The sequence below is a fragment of the Micropterus salmoides genome, unplaced genomic scaffold (genome assembly GCF_014851395.1).
Source record: "Micropterus salmoides isolate LMB-PRFRI ecotype aquatic unplaced genomic scaffold, ASM1485139v1 Ms_hic_scaffold_15, whole genome shotgun sequence".
Classification (NCBI taxonomy): Eukaryota; Metazoa; Chordata; class Actinopteri; order Centrarchiformes; family Centrarchidae; genus Micropterus; species Micropterus salmoides.
The window spans coordinates 21,777,468-21,793,907 of NW_024040596.1; the positions used below are offsets into that span (position 1 = coordinate 21,777,468).

The window sequence follows — 16,440 nt, forward strand, 5'->3', positions numbered from 1 at the left end:
GCCAGACGAGTCACCGACTGCCCTGTCCTCAGCTCTGTTGTCAGCGTGAGAGTGTGTTTGTTGTTGTTGCAGCACATCTCCAGCAGGAGGCACAAAGATAGAGTGGCAGGAAAACCCAGCAAACCCAAATACAGCCCTTACAACAAACAGCAGCGCAGCTCACTCACTGTAAGTGTCTCTCTTCCACTGTCTCTCTCTCAAAATCAAATTCAAATTAGCTTTTTTGGCATAAATCATACTAAAGTAGAGTACTGTGCAGATCAATAAATGCATCAATGCAATATACAAATGCTAATATCAATAATGGGGAACTGAATTAATTTATACATTTGACTTGTTTCATCTCGTCTCCTCTTTTTTTCTCATCTCTTTATTTCTTTATTTCCATTCCTTGTCTCCTCATCTTCTCTCCTTGTTTCTTATTCTTGTCCCGTCCTCTCTTCTCGTCTCCTCTCCTCTTCTCCTCAGAAGGAGCTGGTGAAGCCCTCTCTCTCTCCTTCCTTCCTCTCCACTCCCTTCGCTCCTCCACCCTCCTCCCTCACCTCCTCCATCTCGCTCCCTCCCACCTCTCTCTCCTCCTCCCCTCTCCTCACTCCCACCTCCTCACCCCTCACCCCTGCCATCTCTCTCCATCCTCGCCCTCCAGCGTCCTCGTCCCTCTTCACCGCATCCTTCCTGCGTCCGGCTCCTGGACCAATCAGAACGAGCCAAGGATCCATTCTCTTCACACCCTACTAACGGCAGTGGGAGTCGAACCGGCGACCTTTGACCTCTGACCTCCAGTTTGTTGGAGCTCAACGGGCAGAGGAGTCCAGAAGAGACATTCAAACCTGCAACCATCTCACCTGACTGAGGCTTCAAAAAGAGACCTGAGAGGACAGAACCTCCACCTCCTTCTGTCTAGATCTCCTTCTCTGGTCCAAAAGGTCACAGCTGACTTGAAAGCAACCCGTGATGATTTTTTCCAAACCAGAAAGGGACTCAATGCTTTAAAAAAAACACAGCCCTAAAGCTGAACAGAACATAAGTTAAAAGGTTCTCACACATTCTGGAAAACCTGGTATTTTTTTAAATGCAGTCATGAATATCTGGTCATGGAAAAGTCTATCTGTCATCCCCATTTCTCATTTTAATGCTCCTGATTCAGCTGATTTGAAACGTCCAACTTGAAGATAAATATGTAGAACCTTTAACTTGTGCATGAAAACATAGAGACAGTTTTTTCTTTGTTCTGCCTTTTTACCAAAAATGCGCCCTAAAGTACCTCATCGTTTAATGACAAATGACTTTTTGTGGAATCTACTGAAAATTGAGCTGGAGTTTTTAATATAGTTTGGTTTGATTGAGAAAACAATAATCAGATCCAGATTTTCAGGCTAGAAGATGCAGCTTGTGTTGAGACCAGACACAAAAGTGAACAAGAAAGTCTGGACTTTTCGTTCAGGTTGGCTGCAGGTCCTCAGGAGTTAGGAGCGGGTTGGATCGGTCTGAACAAATCTCCTCTAAACACAGAAGCTCTTCTTCCTCATGCTGGATGAACTAACCAGCAGACACCTGATGTCAGAGAGTCCAGCACGTCACAAATACTGCAGATGTCTTCACGTCATATCAACACTGGACTGTGATGCCACAGGTGTCCTCCCTCAGACATCCCCGCGCTCATGTTCGACTCGTTCCTAACATACAGCAAACTACGAAGTGGAGAGAGAGAATTTAAAAGATGCAGCTTACGCTATTTTATATTTTGTTTATTGTCACCAAATCCCTTAAAAAGCACAGAACCAAACAAAATGTCAGTACTTTTAGGCTTTCCTACACTTTCTGTGGCTTTCAGGCCCAAATCCATTGGTTTCTACTTACGACACAAATCTTTAAAAATGGCTCACAAATATATAGTTTCATTTTTTACAAAGCCTCAGTAATTTCCTAAACAGCTGAACACTGTAGTTTTAACTAAATGTTACTCCAACAGGAGGAAATAGTACAAAAATGTTGTGTTTCTTCACTCATCTGACGTCACACATGTGTTCAAAGATCTCAGCTATTGCAGTATAATTTTGATATTTTTAAACCTGGGCCCCACTGTCACATATTTTGGTGTTGAGCTCTTGTACGTACGCAGCAAACTCGTCTTCCTCATTTCCACCAGCAACAACTTGCCTCTAATGAGATTTCAGTGGGAGAACAGTCCTTGAGCGAGTCTTCTGTTTCTTGTGAAAAACAAAGGGTGTAACTTGGAGTCAAGCGTGCAGATCCTTTCCATGATGTTGTCAGACACCTCATCAGTGTGAACCTGTCGTGGAAAAAAGCACTTTATGTGGATGTAATTTTGACAGGCACAATTGCCCCAAATTAATATATTGTAGCCACTGCTGCCGGCTGAAGCCATCTACTGCACAAATTCCACAACTTTTTGTACCTAGTCATTTTGACTAGTCATTAGAAAAAGAGGGCCCAGGTTTAAAAATACAGAAATTAGCCTTTATCTCTGTACAATGTTATTATTGCGGATAAAAATTATGAAAAAAACTATGAAAATATGACCTAAGTTGCAGGGCCATAGTCATGATTGTAGAAATACCTGGTTCATGAGCCCAGGCCTCCCTACAGTCTGCTTTCCTTGTTGTTTCTCTGCACTCTTAGCCAGGTATGTAATTCTGGTTGAAGCTAAATCCCTTTAAATGTAATTTATTCTGTTTTTTGTCTAAAACAGCCACTGTGTAATTATTTACACACTGACTTTAATATGTGTGTTGTTGATGTAACTACTCTCACCATGACAACATAAAGTCCAGGTGAAAATCAGTTTTACCAAGTCAGCAAAAACCAAAAACAATAACACAAAGTCACATCAGGATGGTTAATTCAGGACACACAACACTGGCTAAACTTGCTGTATGTTTGGAATCAGAGTACGAAAACATGAACGCCTCCTCCTTATATCTGATGTCCACACTTCTGCCTGTACCTGTTGTCGTCTCCACTGCCAGTGTGTTACAGATTCGCTCTGCACTCTGGGCTGGGCTACTTCCTGGTTTTACAGTGAAAAAGGCCTTTCGTCCTGACTGTCGGTTTAGTGTCAGTCAACCTTTCTGCTGTCACTGAATCTGACTAGAACTTTCCGGGGTTTAAAACGGAACAGAACATTTACTGTCACTGAAACTGAAACTTTTTTCACAAAGAGTCAGAGGAACTTTTTAAGACTTTAAAAACGTCACTGGAACACTGGAAGAAACAATATCCGTAAATAAGCTTATTCACTTTCAACGAGAAAAAGAAAAGACTAACTTGCTTCTGGTGGCTTTTTCTGTGCTTTAATATTTTATTTTACAGTATATGTTGTAAATATTTGCCCTAACCTTTTTCATGACTTTCAAACAACCACATGCCCTGTCCATTCATCCAACACCTTGGTCAGGAGACAGATTGTTCAACAACTACTAGCCACATTTGGATGCACCCATGAGATTTGTCCTTTCATCTAGTGCCACCCTCAGGACAAACATCACATTTTCAGCTCCACTACTTGTAATGCTCTTAGAAAATCTAAATAATTAGCATGTTATGTGCGACAAAATTCAGAAATTCAGTGAATGGAGATGTATCATCACATGACCTAAGTATGGAGCTTCTGTGATAACAGGTGCTCATATATATGGAGGGAGATGGTCTCTTGACTTCAGCTGTGAACGTCCTCCTTGATCTTTCGGGAGGACTTTCATTAGACGCCTGATGTTGTGTTCAGGTATGTTTGTATTTATTTATTTTTTCAGTGGTTTTAAACACACACACGCACAAACACATCTCCCGGTCCATATCTGCATAAATACAAGCACCAGCATCAAGGAAGTTATCCAGCCTTGCAGACACTATAACAAAGGGGCCAATGTTACATTTTTCTTTTTTTAATGGATTGGACGTACAGATTACTGACCCAGGCTTTCTTAATATATGAAATCTGAATCTGAGGGTTGGAAATGGGTTTCTTGAAGAAAGAAAACATCACCTTTAAGCTGCTGTAAGTGTGTCACTGCTTTGTCCGCTTTCATGGCTCCCTTGACTCCTTTATTATTCCTTAAGACAAAATGGCAGCTTCTCTCCAGCATGAATAAAAATAAAGAAATTTACATGCAGTTGTAAACCAATAGCGGTACAAGAAGTGAGGTATTGTTATGAGTAGAGAGTCTGTGCTGCCTGTGAACTTACCTTCACTAAAGTACATTTCCTAACTATACTGTTTTCATATTGTTTGGCAAATTGCACTTTTTTTGTTGATATTTGTAGCAACAAGTTTGTGTCTAATATTCTAATTGTGTGTTTTGCTCAAAGTTTGGCAGATTTTCATCATCCCCTCCATGTAACAGACTTGAGTCATGTGATGAAGCCTGAGCTAGCTCCATCTGCTAAAGACGAGTATCAAATGTGGTGGAAAGTTCAGGTGGGAAAAGCTTGTGAAGTGGACCTGTTAGATTTTTTTATTTTTTAGTCACACAACTGGTCAAGAATGAACTTTGATGCTCAACATCGGTATGCTGCTTGTTATGTCCATTACTTTCATAATGTGGCTGTAATAAACTCTGCAGCATCCACGGTGCAGCATCCACGGGAAACTAGCAGCAGCTGGTGTTCTCAAAAAGCCAACAAACGTCATAGCAAGAAAATAGCTTTCTTTAGCATTTTCAGACTTACATTTGATAAAAAATTTAATGATAAGGTGGTTTGAGAGTCATGAACAGGGTTCAAAGAACCAGGAGAAACCATAGAAAACTTCTCACAAACTTGAAGATGTAGTAAAGATCCTCCTCTGTGTTGTCAATAATAATAATAGCAATGTCAATAATTTACTTGAGAGAGAATCACTTGTTCTTCTTCCTATTGGGTGGACTTGACTTGAAGGTTGTTTTCATACTGGCTATAAGTAAATGGTGAACCATATACCTTTTATTTCTAGTCAGTATGAACAATTGGAACAATTGCAATGACCAATAACTCTTGAAATGCTTTGGGAATGTGAGAGTTGTTTTAAGATAGACGTGAAATAATGCAAACCTATTCTGTAATGGGGTAAAATACTTTTGCCCCCCTAAAATCTACAATGAAATGTCAGCGATTCCACAGCAGCTGTTTAAAAAAAAAACATATTTATAAGTGGTTATTTAATTATTAATTATTAGTACACAGTACAAAGCAGAGATAGAGTGCACCAACATTGGTAATTTCCAAGCAAAAAGTCCTTACTACAAAGGCTCCATCTAGAGATTTTGAAACCAGTCTCGCTTTGGTCACTGTTTCAGAAATGAGTGCTAAAGAATGTCATGCCCAAAGCTGTCAATGAAAAGACACTGTGTGGACTCGATAAAAACAAACAAAAAACAACAACAAAAGAAAAAATATATATATATACACTACCGTTCAAAAGTTTGGGGTCACCCAAACAATTTTGTGTTTTCCTGAAAAGTCACACTTATTCACCACCATACGTTGTGAAATGAATAGAAAATGGAGTCAAGACATTGACAAGGTTAGAAATAATGATTTGTATTTGAAATAAGATCTTTTTTACATCAAACTTTGCTTTCGTCAAAGAATCCTCAATTTGCAGCAATTACAGCATTGCAGACCTTTGGCATTCTAGCTGTTAATTTGTTGAGGTAATCTGGAGAAATTGCACCCCACGCTTCCAGAAGCAGCTCCCACAAGTTGGATTGGTTGGATGGGCACTTCTTGCGTACCATACGGTCAAGCTGCTCCCACAACAGCTCAATGGGGTTCAGATCTGGTGACTGCGCTGGCCACTCCATTACCGATAGAATACCAGCTGCCTGCTTCTGCTCTAAATAGTTCTTGCACAATTTGGAGGTGTGTTTAGGGTCATTGTCCTGTTGTAGGATGAAATTGGCTCCAATCAAGCGCTGTCCACTGGGTATGGCATGGCGTTGCAAAATGGAGTGATAGCCTTCCTTATTCAGAATCCCTTTTACCCTGTACAAATCTCCCACCTTACCAGCACCAAAGCAACCCCAGACCATCATATTACCTCCACCATGCTTAACAGATGGCGTCAGGCATTCTTCCAGCATCTTTTCATTTGTTCTGCGTCTCACAAACGTTCTTCTTTGTGATCCAAACACCTCAAACTTGGATTCATCCGTCCACAACACTTTTTCCAGTCTTCCTCTGTCCAATGTCTGTGTTCTTTTGCCCATCTTAATCTTTTTCTTTTATTGGCCAGTCTCAGATATGGCTTTTTCTTTGCCACTCTGCCCTGAAGCCCAGAATCCCGCAGCCGCCTCTTCACTGTAGATGTTGACACTGGTGTTTTGCGGGTACTATTTAATGAAGATGCCAGTTGGGGACCTGTGAGGCGTCTGTTTCTCAAACTAGAGACTCTAATGTACTTATCCTCTTGCTCGGTTGTGCAACGCGGCCTCCCACTTCTTTTTCTACTCTGGTTAGAGCCTGTTTGTGCTGTCCTCTGAAGGGAGTAGTACACACCGTTGTAGGAAATCTTCAATTTCTTAGCAATGTCTCGCATGGAATAGCCTTCATTTCTAAGAACAAGAATAGACTGTCGAGTTTCAGATGAAAGTTCTGTTTTTCTGGCCATTTTGAGCGTTTAATTGACCCCACAAATGTGATGCTCCAGAAACTCAATCTGCTCAAAGGAAGGTCAGTTTTGTAGCTTCTGTAACGACCTAAACTGTTTTCAGATGTGTGAACATGATTGCACAAGGGTTTTCTAATCATCAATTAGCCTTCTGAGCCAATGAGCAAACACATTGTACCATTAGAACACTGGAGTGATAGTTGCTGGAAATGGGCCTCTATACACCTATGTAGATATTGCACCAAAAACCAGACATTTGCAGCTAGAATAGTCATTTACCACATTAGCAATGTATAGAGTGTATTTCTTCAAAGTTAAGACTAGTTTAAAGTTATCTTCATTGAAAAGTACAGTGCTTTTCCTTCAAAAATAAGGACATTTCAATGTGACCCCAAACTTTTGAACGGTAGTGTATATATTATCCTTGTGGTTATTCTCTATGGTTTCAAATGGTCAGTATTTTCCTGTCTGTCTTCCTGCCTCCTCCTGAATAACTTGAAGCATCTCAGTCTTCCAATTATGAACAAACAGGTTTAAGGAAACTATGTGTGTGTGTTTGTGTGTTTATCTATGCAGTATTTGGTCTTACGGCGCAGTAACTCTATCTCATCAACATGCAACTGTAAAAAGAAGTGTCAAAACCATGTTGATGATGCTGATTAACCTCCACTACGGCTGTTTAACAGCAACTTGTTGAGCAGCTCCGAGCTGTTCAACTAAACGTCCTCCTCTGTCTGATGATGTCATCATGATGCAATAATGTACAGATCAGCTGCTGCTTTTCTATTCACTCCACTTCCTTATTAGCAATACCGAGGCCTGAGAGTGTTGATACTAGTCCGAGTCCTGATGCTGGGGGCGAGTTGCAATACTGAAATGAAACAAACAGGGAAGTGTTGTTTCTAGTTAACATGATATAAACTTGTCCTTTTTGTTCAATCTGAGATTGTGAGTGTGTGTCTGTGTGTGTATCTTTTATATAATAAACGCCTGGATAAAGTACATTTTGTTGCTGATACTGCAGTCCTTGATATTAGTGCTTGCAGCCACGTTACTTCTGATTTGCAGATAAAACATTATTTATTCTCAAATGAAGTGGCTATAATTGTTTTATCGTAATATTTGTATCATAGGGAAATGTTTAAATATTGATAAAATTAAAGTTCAATTATCTGTGGAAAGATGCAAATCCCCTCTTTTTTGTTGTTTTCTTTTAGAATAATTGTAAAAAAAACCCACATTTGTAGTAATATTATAGAAAAGACCCTAAATGTAAATTTTCTATTCTATTTTTGTTTTTGTTTTTGAAATGACCAGAAACACAGGTCAACACTTGGTTGGTGTAAAATGAAAGTCCTCTGTTGGTAATACAGGAATGTCTGTGTGTGTGTGTGTGCGCGCGTATGTGCGTGCGTGCACGCGCGTGAATGCACATGTATTCTCTCCATGCTTTGAATGAACCTACCATCTGATTTAATCACTTTTCTTCCAAAATAAAAGCTCATGTTCCATTAACCCAGAGGACATGCACACGGATAAATAATTAAATGTAGTAGTTTTGAAACACGTCTGAGACATGGTTTGGTAGTGTAAATCAGTTTAAACTGTGGTGATACATCAACTTTAGTTTTCATGGACTGTGCATACACAAAAAGGAAGTTCAGATTCAATCAATTTTCAACCTATCTTCACCATTCCAACTTTCCCAAGGTTATTGTAACTGGAGACAGGTGAACTACTTAAACTGAATCATCAGGATGCTAACAAAACAAAAAACAGTTTCCTTTAGATTTCATCTTAGAGCAGCTGCATTCAATCTTCCTCTGACATGTTAAAAACTCATACTTTCAGAGAACCTCCGTCCACTTCTTCATGTACAATATTTATTCTCTGAGCTTGTTTTTTTTTATGATGATGCAAATTATGTGACATTTCTTTCTTTATAATTTTCTGTAATTTTTTTTCATTTGTTTTCATTAAACTGCTGAACGTCCTCCATCCTTCCTGCATTCTTTTTAAATAAAGATATTAGCTGAGTCCCTCAGTACTTTCTGACTTCCATTAAATGACTTGACATTCATTTTATGCCTTAAGCGGTCTCTGAATTTTTACTACTTCAATAACTCTTATAAGACTTTTAAGACTCACAGTCTTCCTATGTTACCATAATAACACACAACTCATGTCCACAACACTGGTGAGATAGATTCAAAACAATGCTACAAAAACTGGTTATTAGTAATGTTGCTTGTGGTTTTCCCCCTCAAAAACCTTTTCACATGGTGAACACAACAAAAGAAATAACAAATGTACATTTGCACATTTTTAGTACAGTACAACACACCAAACAAAAAATCATTCTGCCCCAAAACTGAATGAACTGACTCTGGTCCTTTTATCTTTCTACTGAAGCTTCTGATTGGTGTGTTATCAGTTTTGATTCTCTGTGTTTCCACCTGGGTAGTTGTGTGCTAATTGAGCTCAACCTGTGCTGATTGAGTGAGCAATATCGAATGTCAGTGCTTTCTCAATGACCACATGGTGTAGGCAATGAGAAATAAAGGGATTTGTGTGTAGAGCTAGAGAAATGGGTGTGCTTTTTGAAAAATGGAGCTATGGTTTTGAAATTTTAGTTCAAAAGCCTGTTTATAAGCAATGGAGAAAAACTGTAAAAAAACAAACAAAAAAACATCTGACCTTTTCCATAACATTTTTAATGATTAACACAGTAACGTTTTCACTGAGCCACAGCGACACGTTGAGAAAATGTTGCACACACGGCCTTGAAAGCGTCACACAATGAGCCTTGATAGGAAACTACTTGTTCTCATCCTCCTCCCTCTTCTAGTAATTCAGAATCTGACGTCTGTGTTTCTAACAAAAATTGACAATGGCCACACGTTGAAAAAATGTTGCACACAAGGCCTTGAAAGGATCACACAGTGAACCCTAAAGGGAAATTAACAAGGGATCATTTGTGCTTGTAACAGAGCCCATCTTTTTTATTGTTGGTTTGGTCTTGATCTCATTTCTGCATCAGACCGAATGTTTATTTAAGCTGCATCCTCCAAGAAACTCAAAGTAAGCTTTTCTATTTTTTATTTTTTTTGACCAACAAAAGCCTTAGCTTCAAGATTATCTGAAGAGAAAGAAAACACTTAGTCAGTCTGGTACTGCTGAGGTTATTGGACAGACAGAGGGGCAGAGAGAGAACCGGACTAGACTGGAATCTTTTAGTAACTGGTGTGATCATTTACTGCACACTGTGTATCTGCTCTGTGGCAATAAATGATCAGGCCAGTTAAAAAAGAGACGAGTCATCTCCAGTTCAGCATAGTCCAGCTTGCACCTACCATGAACCTGTAAACAATGACATGAGTACAGCCTGCAGATACACAATGACTAAGATGTTTACATGCAAGAAACCAGATTATTGTGAGAAGTCAGCTTGAGGCGGGAAATCGGGGGAACATGTTAGTCATGATGATGATGATGTTGATGTCACTGGTTATTGAGGTTATACATGAGGTTATTTTCCTGTGCAAATGTCACCAAAAACGTGATTGTACAATGGAGCTGTCAATTTGAGTGTTTTTAGCAGAGACTTATCAGAATACACTGAGGTGTAAGACAAATGTAAAGTAATTCAATTAACTTGCATAAATTTAGTATTTTACAGAAATACTCGTTAATAAAAATATCTTAATAACCATGCAAGTCTGAAAAACTGCATTAAGAAGTCCCATAATTACTTCATTAATGAACCCTAATAAACATCTTACAAACCCCTATTACTAAATCTTGATATTTGCAGCTGCGATATTTTAATTAAGAATTCATCTAGAGTCACTGAAGAAATTAAGGAATAAAAACTGATCAAATAAATCATATTAGAAGAAATAAATCACCACAGTGAACCACACATTTCCCAACATTTAAGCGTCCATAGTTAGCATCCATATGTATAAAAACATTTTATAAAGGACACTATAATACACTGTGTAATATAGTTGTAAATGGCAATCAGAACATGTGTGTTTATTAATATACAGTATTTGTCTAAAATTATGACATAAACACAGACATGTTTTATATGATTACAACAGTGAATTTTACAATGTTTTAATTTGTCATCTCATACACCAGCCACCACATAGCCTCCACGTGACTTCTGCAAACCGCCGAAATACCAAGACCATCATTACTCTTGGGATGAACTTCTCCAGCCCATGAGGAGTTATAGTTGTTGACACATACATTACAGCAATACAGTTTTTCTCAGTTGCTTAAACATAAAAACTGGTTTATCAAGCACAAAACCCATAGCCATTACTCATTCCCATGAACACACACACAATTGCCACAACCTTAAACATTATTCACCTGTTTCCACATGTTTCAGTGTTTAAAACTCTTTATGCAAAATCATACAACAAAGTGGCCCAAGAAGTAACGTTAGGTAATTCATTGCACTGTATGGGCCTCTTCATTCAAGAATCATATGCTCTTAATATAATTAGCTCAAGTCATCACTTAAACTCAATGAGCACACTTTTCTCCAGGTGCAAACACTTAGCCTCAAATTTATTACAGTTTTTCTCCATTGCTTATAAGCAGGCTTTTGAACTAAAACCATAACTCCATTTTTCAAAAAGCACACCCATGTCTCTAAACTCTACACACCAGAGATGGGGACTCGAGTTAGAGACTCGGACTAAGTCGCACACACAGTAACTTCAGACTCGACTTGAGACTCGTCCTCAAAAGACTTCAGACTCGACTCGGACTCCAGGTGCGGGACTCGTGAACAATGTTTACTTTTAGGAAACGTCTGATGAGATTGCTGTTACTCCCCTCCCTCCGTTACCTGTAACCTGCCTATGTAGCATCTGCTGCGCGCGGCCGCACGTGAGAGAGGACAACAAAAACCGGCAGCCGCTCCGCCATTCATCATAAACTCTGGCTTTAAAACTTCATACAAGACCCAAACAAAGAAGCGCAAATAGGTTAGTTACTTGTGGTAAGTAAACATGTTTAGCTCAGCATTGGCCATCTAACGTTATGCTTCTTGCTTCAGCTACGACCTACAGTCCCGCTGGCTGCCATCACCTTAATTATTGCCATTGGCTAGACAGAGGTTAGGCTACAGGTTTATTGTTGATCATGTAACCTTACAGTTTTATTTAGTTATAACTTTACACATGTTTGAGAATCTGGTGATGTGTTGACTTACAGTAGTTTAAACTGTCATTAACTGCATTGCACAGGTTGTGCTCTGTAAGTTAAAAACAGGTTACAGCTTTATTGTTGATTATGCAACATCACAGTTTTATTTATTTAACGTTACACTGGGTTTAAGAGTCTGGGGAGTGTTTTGACTTACAGTATTTAATAAGCTGTCAATAATTGCATTGTACATTACATGGTTGTGCTCTGTAAATGAAAAACAGGTTACAGTTACAGAATTCCTTATAGCCATGCAGTTTTATTAGCAACCTGGATTGAACGCAGCAGGTGATACAGCATTCGTAATAACCACGAGAGACTTGAGACTTGACTTGGACTCTAACTCAAAAACTTGACACTTGACTTGGACTCTAGCTCAAAGACTTGTGAGCATCTCTGCTCCACACAAATCCCTTTATTTCTCATTGACTTCACCATGTGGTCATTTAGAAAGCACTAACATTCAATATTGTTCACTCAATCAGCACAGGTTGGGCTCAATTAGCACACAGCTACCCAGGTGGAAACACAAACAGTCAGAATTGACAACACACCAATCAGAAGCTTCAATAGATAGATAAAAGGGCTAGAGTCAGTTCATTAAGTTTTGGAACACTGGATCCAGATAAATCTGAAGAGAGAGGTCTAGGACATGAGAGAGGAGGAAGGGGAAGAAGAAGAAGAGGAGGAGGAAGAGGTGAAGGAAAAAGAACAGTAGGAGTTGGAGGAGGAGATGGGATAGGAGGAAGAGGAGGAGGCTGGGGAGGCGGAGCAGGACTAGGGCGGAGGAGGATGGAGGAAGAGTAAGGAGGAGGATGAGGTGAGAAAAGAGGTGGATGAGGTAGAGGGAGGAAGAGTAGGTGGTGAAGGAGGTGGAGAACAAGAATCTCTAGCCTGTCCCAGACCAAAGACAGGACACTGGGGTAGAATAATTTGTTGTTTGGTGTCTTGTACTGTAATAGTACACCAAGGAATTAGGAAGGAAAATGTGTGTTTATTTATTTTGTGTTCATCATGTGGAAAGGTTTTTGAGGGGGAGTACCACAAGCAATATTACTTGTTTTACCAGTTTTTGTACTATTGTTTTGAATTTGTCTCACCAGTGTGTAAAACTGTGTTGTAGTGTGTGTGTGTTTTGAGGGCTTATGTGTTATGTCTGAAGGAAAAGTTTGTTTTTTTCAGCAAGATTGAGTGGGTTTTGAGTGGAGAGCTTCATTTTGACCTGAAATTATGTTTGGGGAACTGGATGAGAAGTTGTGGATTAGTGTTTAGAGTTTTGAGAAAAAGAGGCATAATTTCAAGAAATGTGTTTAAGCAATCGATAAAAACTGTAATGCATCAATCAGGATCGATAAATTGGGCCTGTCCATGTGCATTGGAAAATTGACAATGCTGAAGTTGCAAAACAACAGAAGGGACAAGGGCAAGGACAACAACAACAACAAACAACAACAACGGCAAACAACAAACACAAGTGATCCCAAAGGAAATCAGTGCCACCATAGTTCATCATGTGCTCAAACATGGAATGACTGAAATGCTGGCCAACTAAGTGCAACCCAACCTAAGCCGTGCATGCTGAGAAACCTGTAGAACTGCTGCATATGGAAAAAAAAGCTCTTGGAAATTAGGTATTTTACTGTATAATTAGGTATTTTACTGTATAATTAGGTATTTTACTGTATATGGAGTCTGCACAAGTTATCAGTATGATATATCAAAAGTCAGATTTTTGACCAAAATATCATTGTTATTTCAACTAATGTAACTGTTTTGACTCTCCATTGTGTTCCTGAAAGGGTTATTTGAAGAGTCAGCACTGCAATTTTACCAAATTCAAAAAGTATTTATCTGAAAACCAATTCTAAACATTTTGGTAACGGTGTTTTGAATGAATCCCTACACTCAAGTAGTCTGTGTTTTTACCAGCTTTTAAGTGTTGTCTGAGTGTGAAGTTTAAAAAGTGTGTGTCAAAATCCATCCATCCATCCATCATCACCTGGGGAGAGGGGGGGGGGCAATCCCAGCTGACATCGGGCGCAAGGCAAGGGACACCCTGGACAGGTCGCCAGTCCATTGCAGGGCCACACATATACGAACAACCACTCATGCTCACACTCAGACCTAAGGACAATTTAGGGTCAACCTAGTCCGCATGTCTTTGGATGGTGGGAGGAAACCGGAGCACCCGGAGAGAACCCACGCAGACCTTCTTGCTGTGAGGCGACAGTGCTAACCACTGCACCACCGTGCCACCCCGTCAAAATCCATTTTTATATATATTTATATATAAGTATTGAATGTTGAAATGATTAGAGACCCCTGATAGCAATTTTAGGGATGAAACCAGATGTGATACACAATAGGAAAAAGATGTATTTAGTACAAATATTATTGGTAGCTGCAAAGAAAACAATTAAAATAAAATGGCTTAAAGAGGAGTTGGCAAATCAAGCTGAATGGCTAACAATGTTAAGAAGCATCTACAATATGGAAAAAATTACATACTCATTGAGATTACAGAGGGATCTTTTCATTGAAAAGTGGGCACCTTTAATGACGGTGATGGAAGGCCATTAGAACTGACTCAGGTTAGATCTGCCTGGGGAACTTGTATACAACCCATGTTTAGTTCTAAGTTGATGTTTGTTTTGTTTGCAAGGTTTATCTTCAAGGTTGTTATTTTTTTTTATATTTCTTCTCTTCCTTATATTTCTCGACACACTCTCCTGTGGACTTCATATATCATATAAGTAAGAGCGTGTGAATGTTGAGCCCCATTGTAAAAGATATTGTCTCTGAAGTAAATGCTATAAAGGGAGATCCGAAGGATGTTCAAAATAAAAAATAAGTGGCAAAAAAAAGAATTGTGTGTCAAGATTTGAGAAACTGGCGAGTGGTTCCAGGAATTGTGTCTTGGTAACTGAGGAAAAACTGTGAACAATTGAAATCTTTTATGTTAAAATGCTTAAAGAGGTGGTATTATGCTTTTTGGCTATTTTCTTCTCCTTTATTGAGTTATATCTTTTTTGTGCATGCAATAGGTTTGCAAAGTGAAAAAGCCCAAAGGGAGTTCCCATCTCCCACAGAAAACACTGCTCTGAACTGCCTGAAAACATGTCGTTGTAGTACAGCCGTTTCTCTTTCATCCTTGTGACGTCACAGGGATGAAAGCAAAATGCGCATCTTATAACGCTAGCCAAGCAGCTAGTCCGACACGGCCTCAAAAACACCGGTGGAAAACCACTGAGCTGCAGCACACCTCTCCTCTCCCTTCCAAACACTAGCTACCCTCCAGGCAGTCAGTGGACATGAAGTTGTTACTGTGATGTAGAGACAGAGCTCAGTTATAACTTTATGGATGAAAGATACATTTGTTACAGATTAATAACTCACCACTCTGAAACTCTTGCTCCAGTCTATGGCTACGTTCAGACTGCAGTTCAATGTGACCCAAATCTGAATTTTTTGCCCATGTGTGACTCAGATCAGATCTTTTTATGACAGTGTGAACAGGCCAAGTCACATGGAATCTGATCTTTTCCAGTTCGGAATTAGGCCAATTCCATATGTAGTCCAAATCTGTCACGGTTCTGCTGTAGATGGAGCCGTGCTGAGCTAAAGAGCTCCGCAAAAAGCCATAATTAAACATGTGGCTCTCTCCTCCTCTACCTTGCTATCATCTGCTCACAAATTCCCTTTCTTACACCTGAAATCCACCAGGCCGCGAGCTCTCTTCTGAGTTACGTGCATGCTACTTGTCCGAGCGGACATAGTTGGGAGAGAGAGAGAGAGGGGAGGGAGTGAGTTGCGGGACAGTTGCGTTGTACAGCACCAGAAACCGTAAAGAAAAGAACAGAAAGTTGTGAACACTTTATTATATAATTCGGGAGAAATGTGACCCGTGAGAGGACAATGAAAATGGGAGTCTCCTGCGAGCTAACCGGAGCTTTGTTGCTCCTTGTTTACATCTGTAGCCTGCAACAGCGTGCTGCGTGTGACGTTGTGTTATTCTTCTGCGCATGCGGGTCACTTTCAGGCCATGGACAGTTCACACTGGAGTCTGATATGGGCCACGTTAAATTATAACGTGAACTGTCAAACAAAAAAAATCGATCTGGGATTGAGCATTAAGGCCTGCAGTCTGAACGTAGCTATGTTGCCAAACTGGTCGGCAACATGTACAGCTGAAGCCATGTTTACCGGCTTCTCACTGACCCAGCCTTCTCTGCTTCTGATTGGCTAGTAGTCCTTAACTAGGGACTGCGCATGTGCAACTCCCAACAAAGATCACTTAGAGACAAGATGTATCACTCCATAGCTAAAACGAAGCCTTCAACACAGGGTGAAAGGAGGAGGTGCAGCAATGTGCCAGTATGACAAAAAATATGGTGTTTTTTGAAAATTAAACCATGTAAACCTGTTCTGGTACAACCCCTGAATAAGATTTTGAACCTGAAAATGAGCACAATACCACCTCTTTAAAATACTTGCTAGACAGTTCAGGTTCAATTCTTTTACATGTACATTGGTCTTGCAACAATAACACAATGTTCCAAAACAACACTAACAGCAGGTAGCATTACAGTATGTATAACTATTGTCTT

The 16,440-nt window shown here is 39.7% G+C and overlaps 1 protein-coding gene across 1 annotated transcript in view; it reads left to right on the forward strand.

Annotated features, from left to right (window-relative positions):
- Positions 1-6,663, forward strand: part of znf385b (zinc finger protein 385B) — a 53,528-nt gene extending 46,865 nt beyond the window's left edge. The window contains exons 10-11 of the mRNA XM_038721033.1: positions 73-168; positions 469-6,663. Coding sequence (XP_038576961.1) covers positions 73-168; positions 469-738 — 366 coding nt within the window. The 3' untranslated portion in view covers positions 739-6,663. The remainder of the gene's footprint in view (positions 1-72; positions 169-468) is intronic.
- Positions 6,664-16,440: the final 9,777 nt, after the last annotated feature.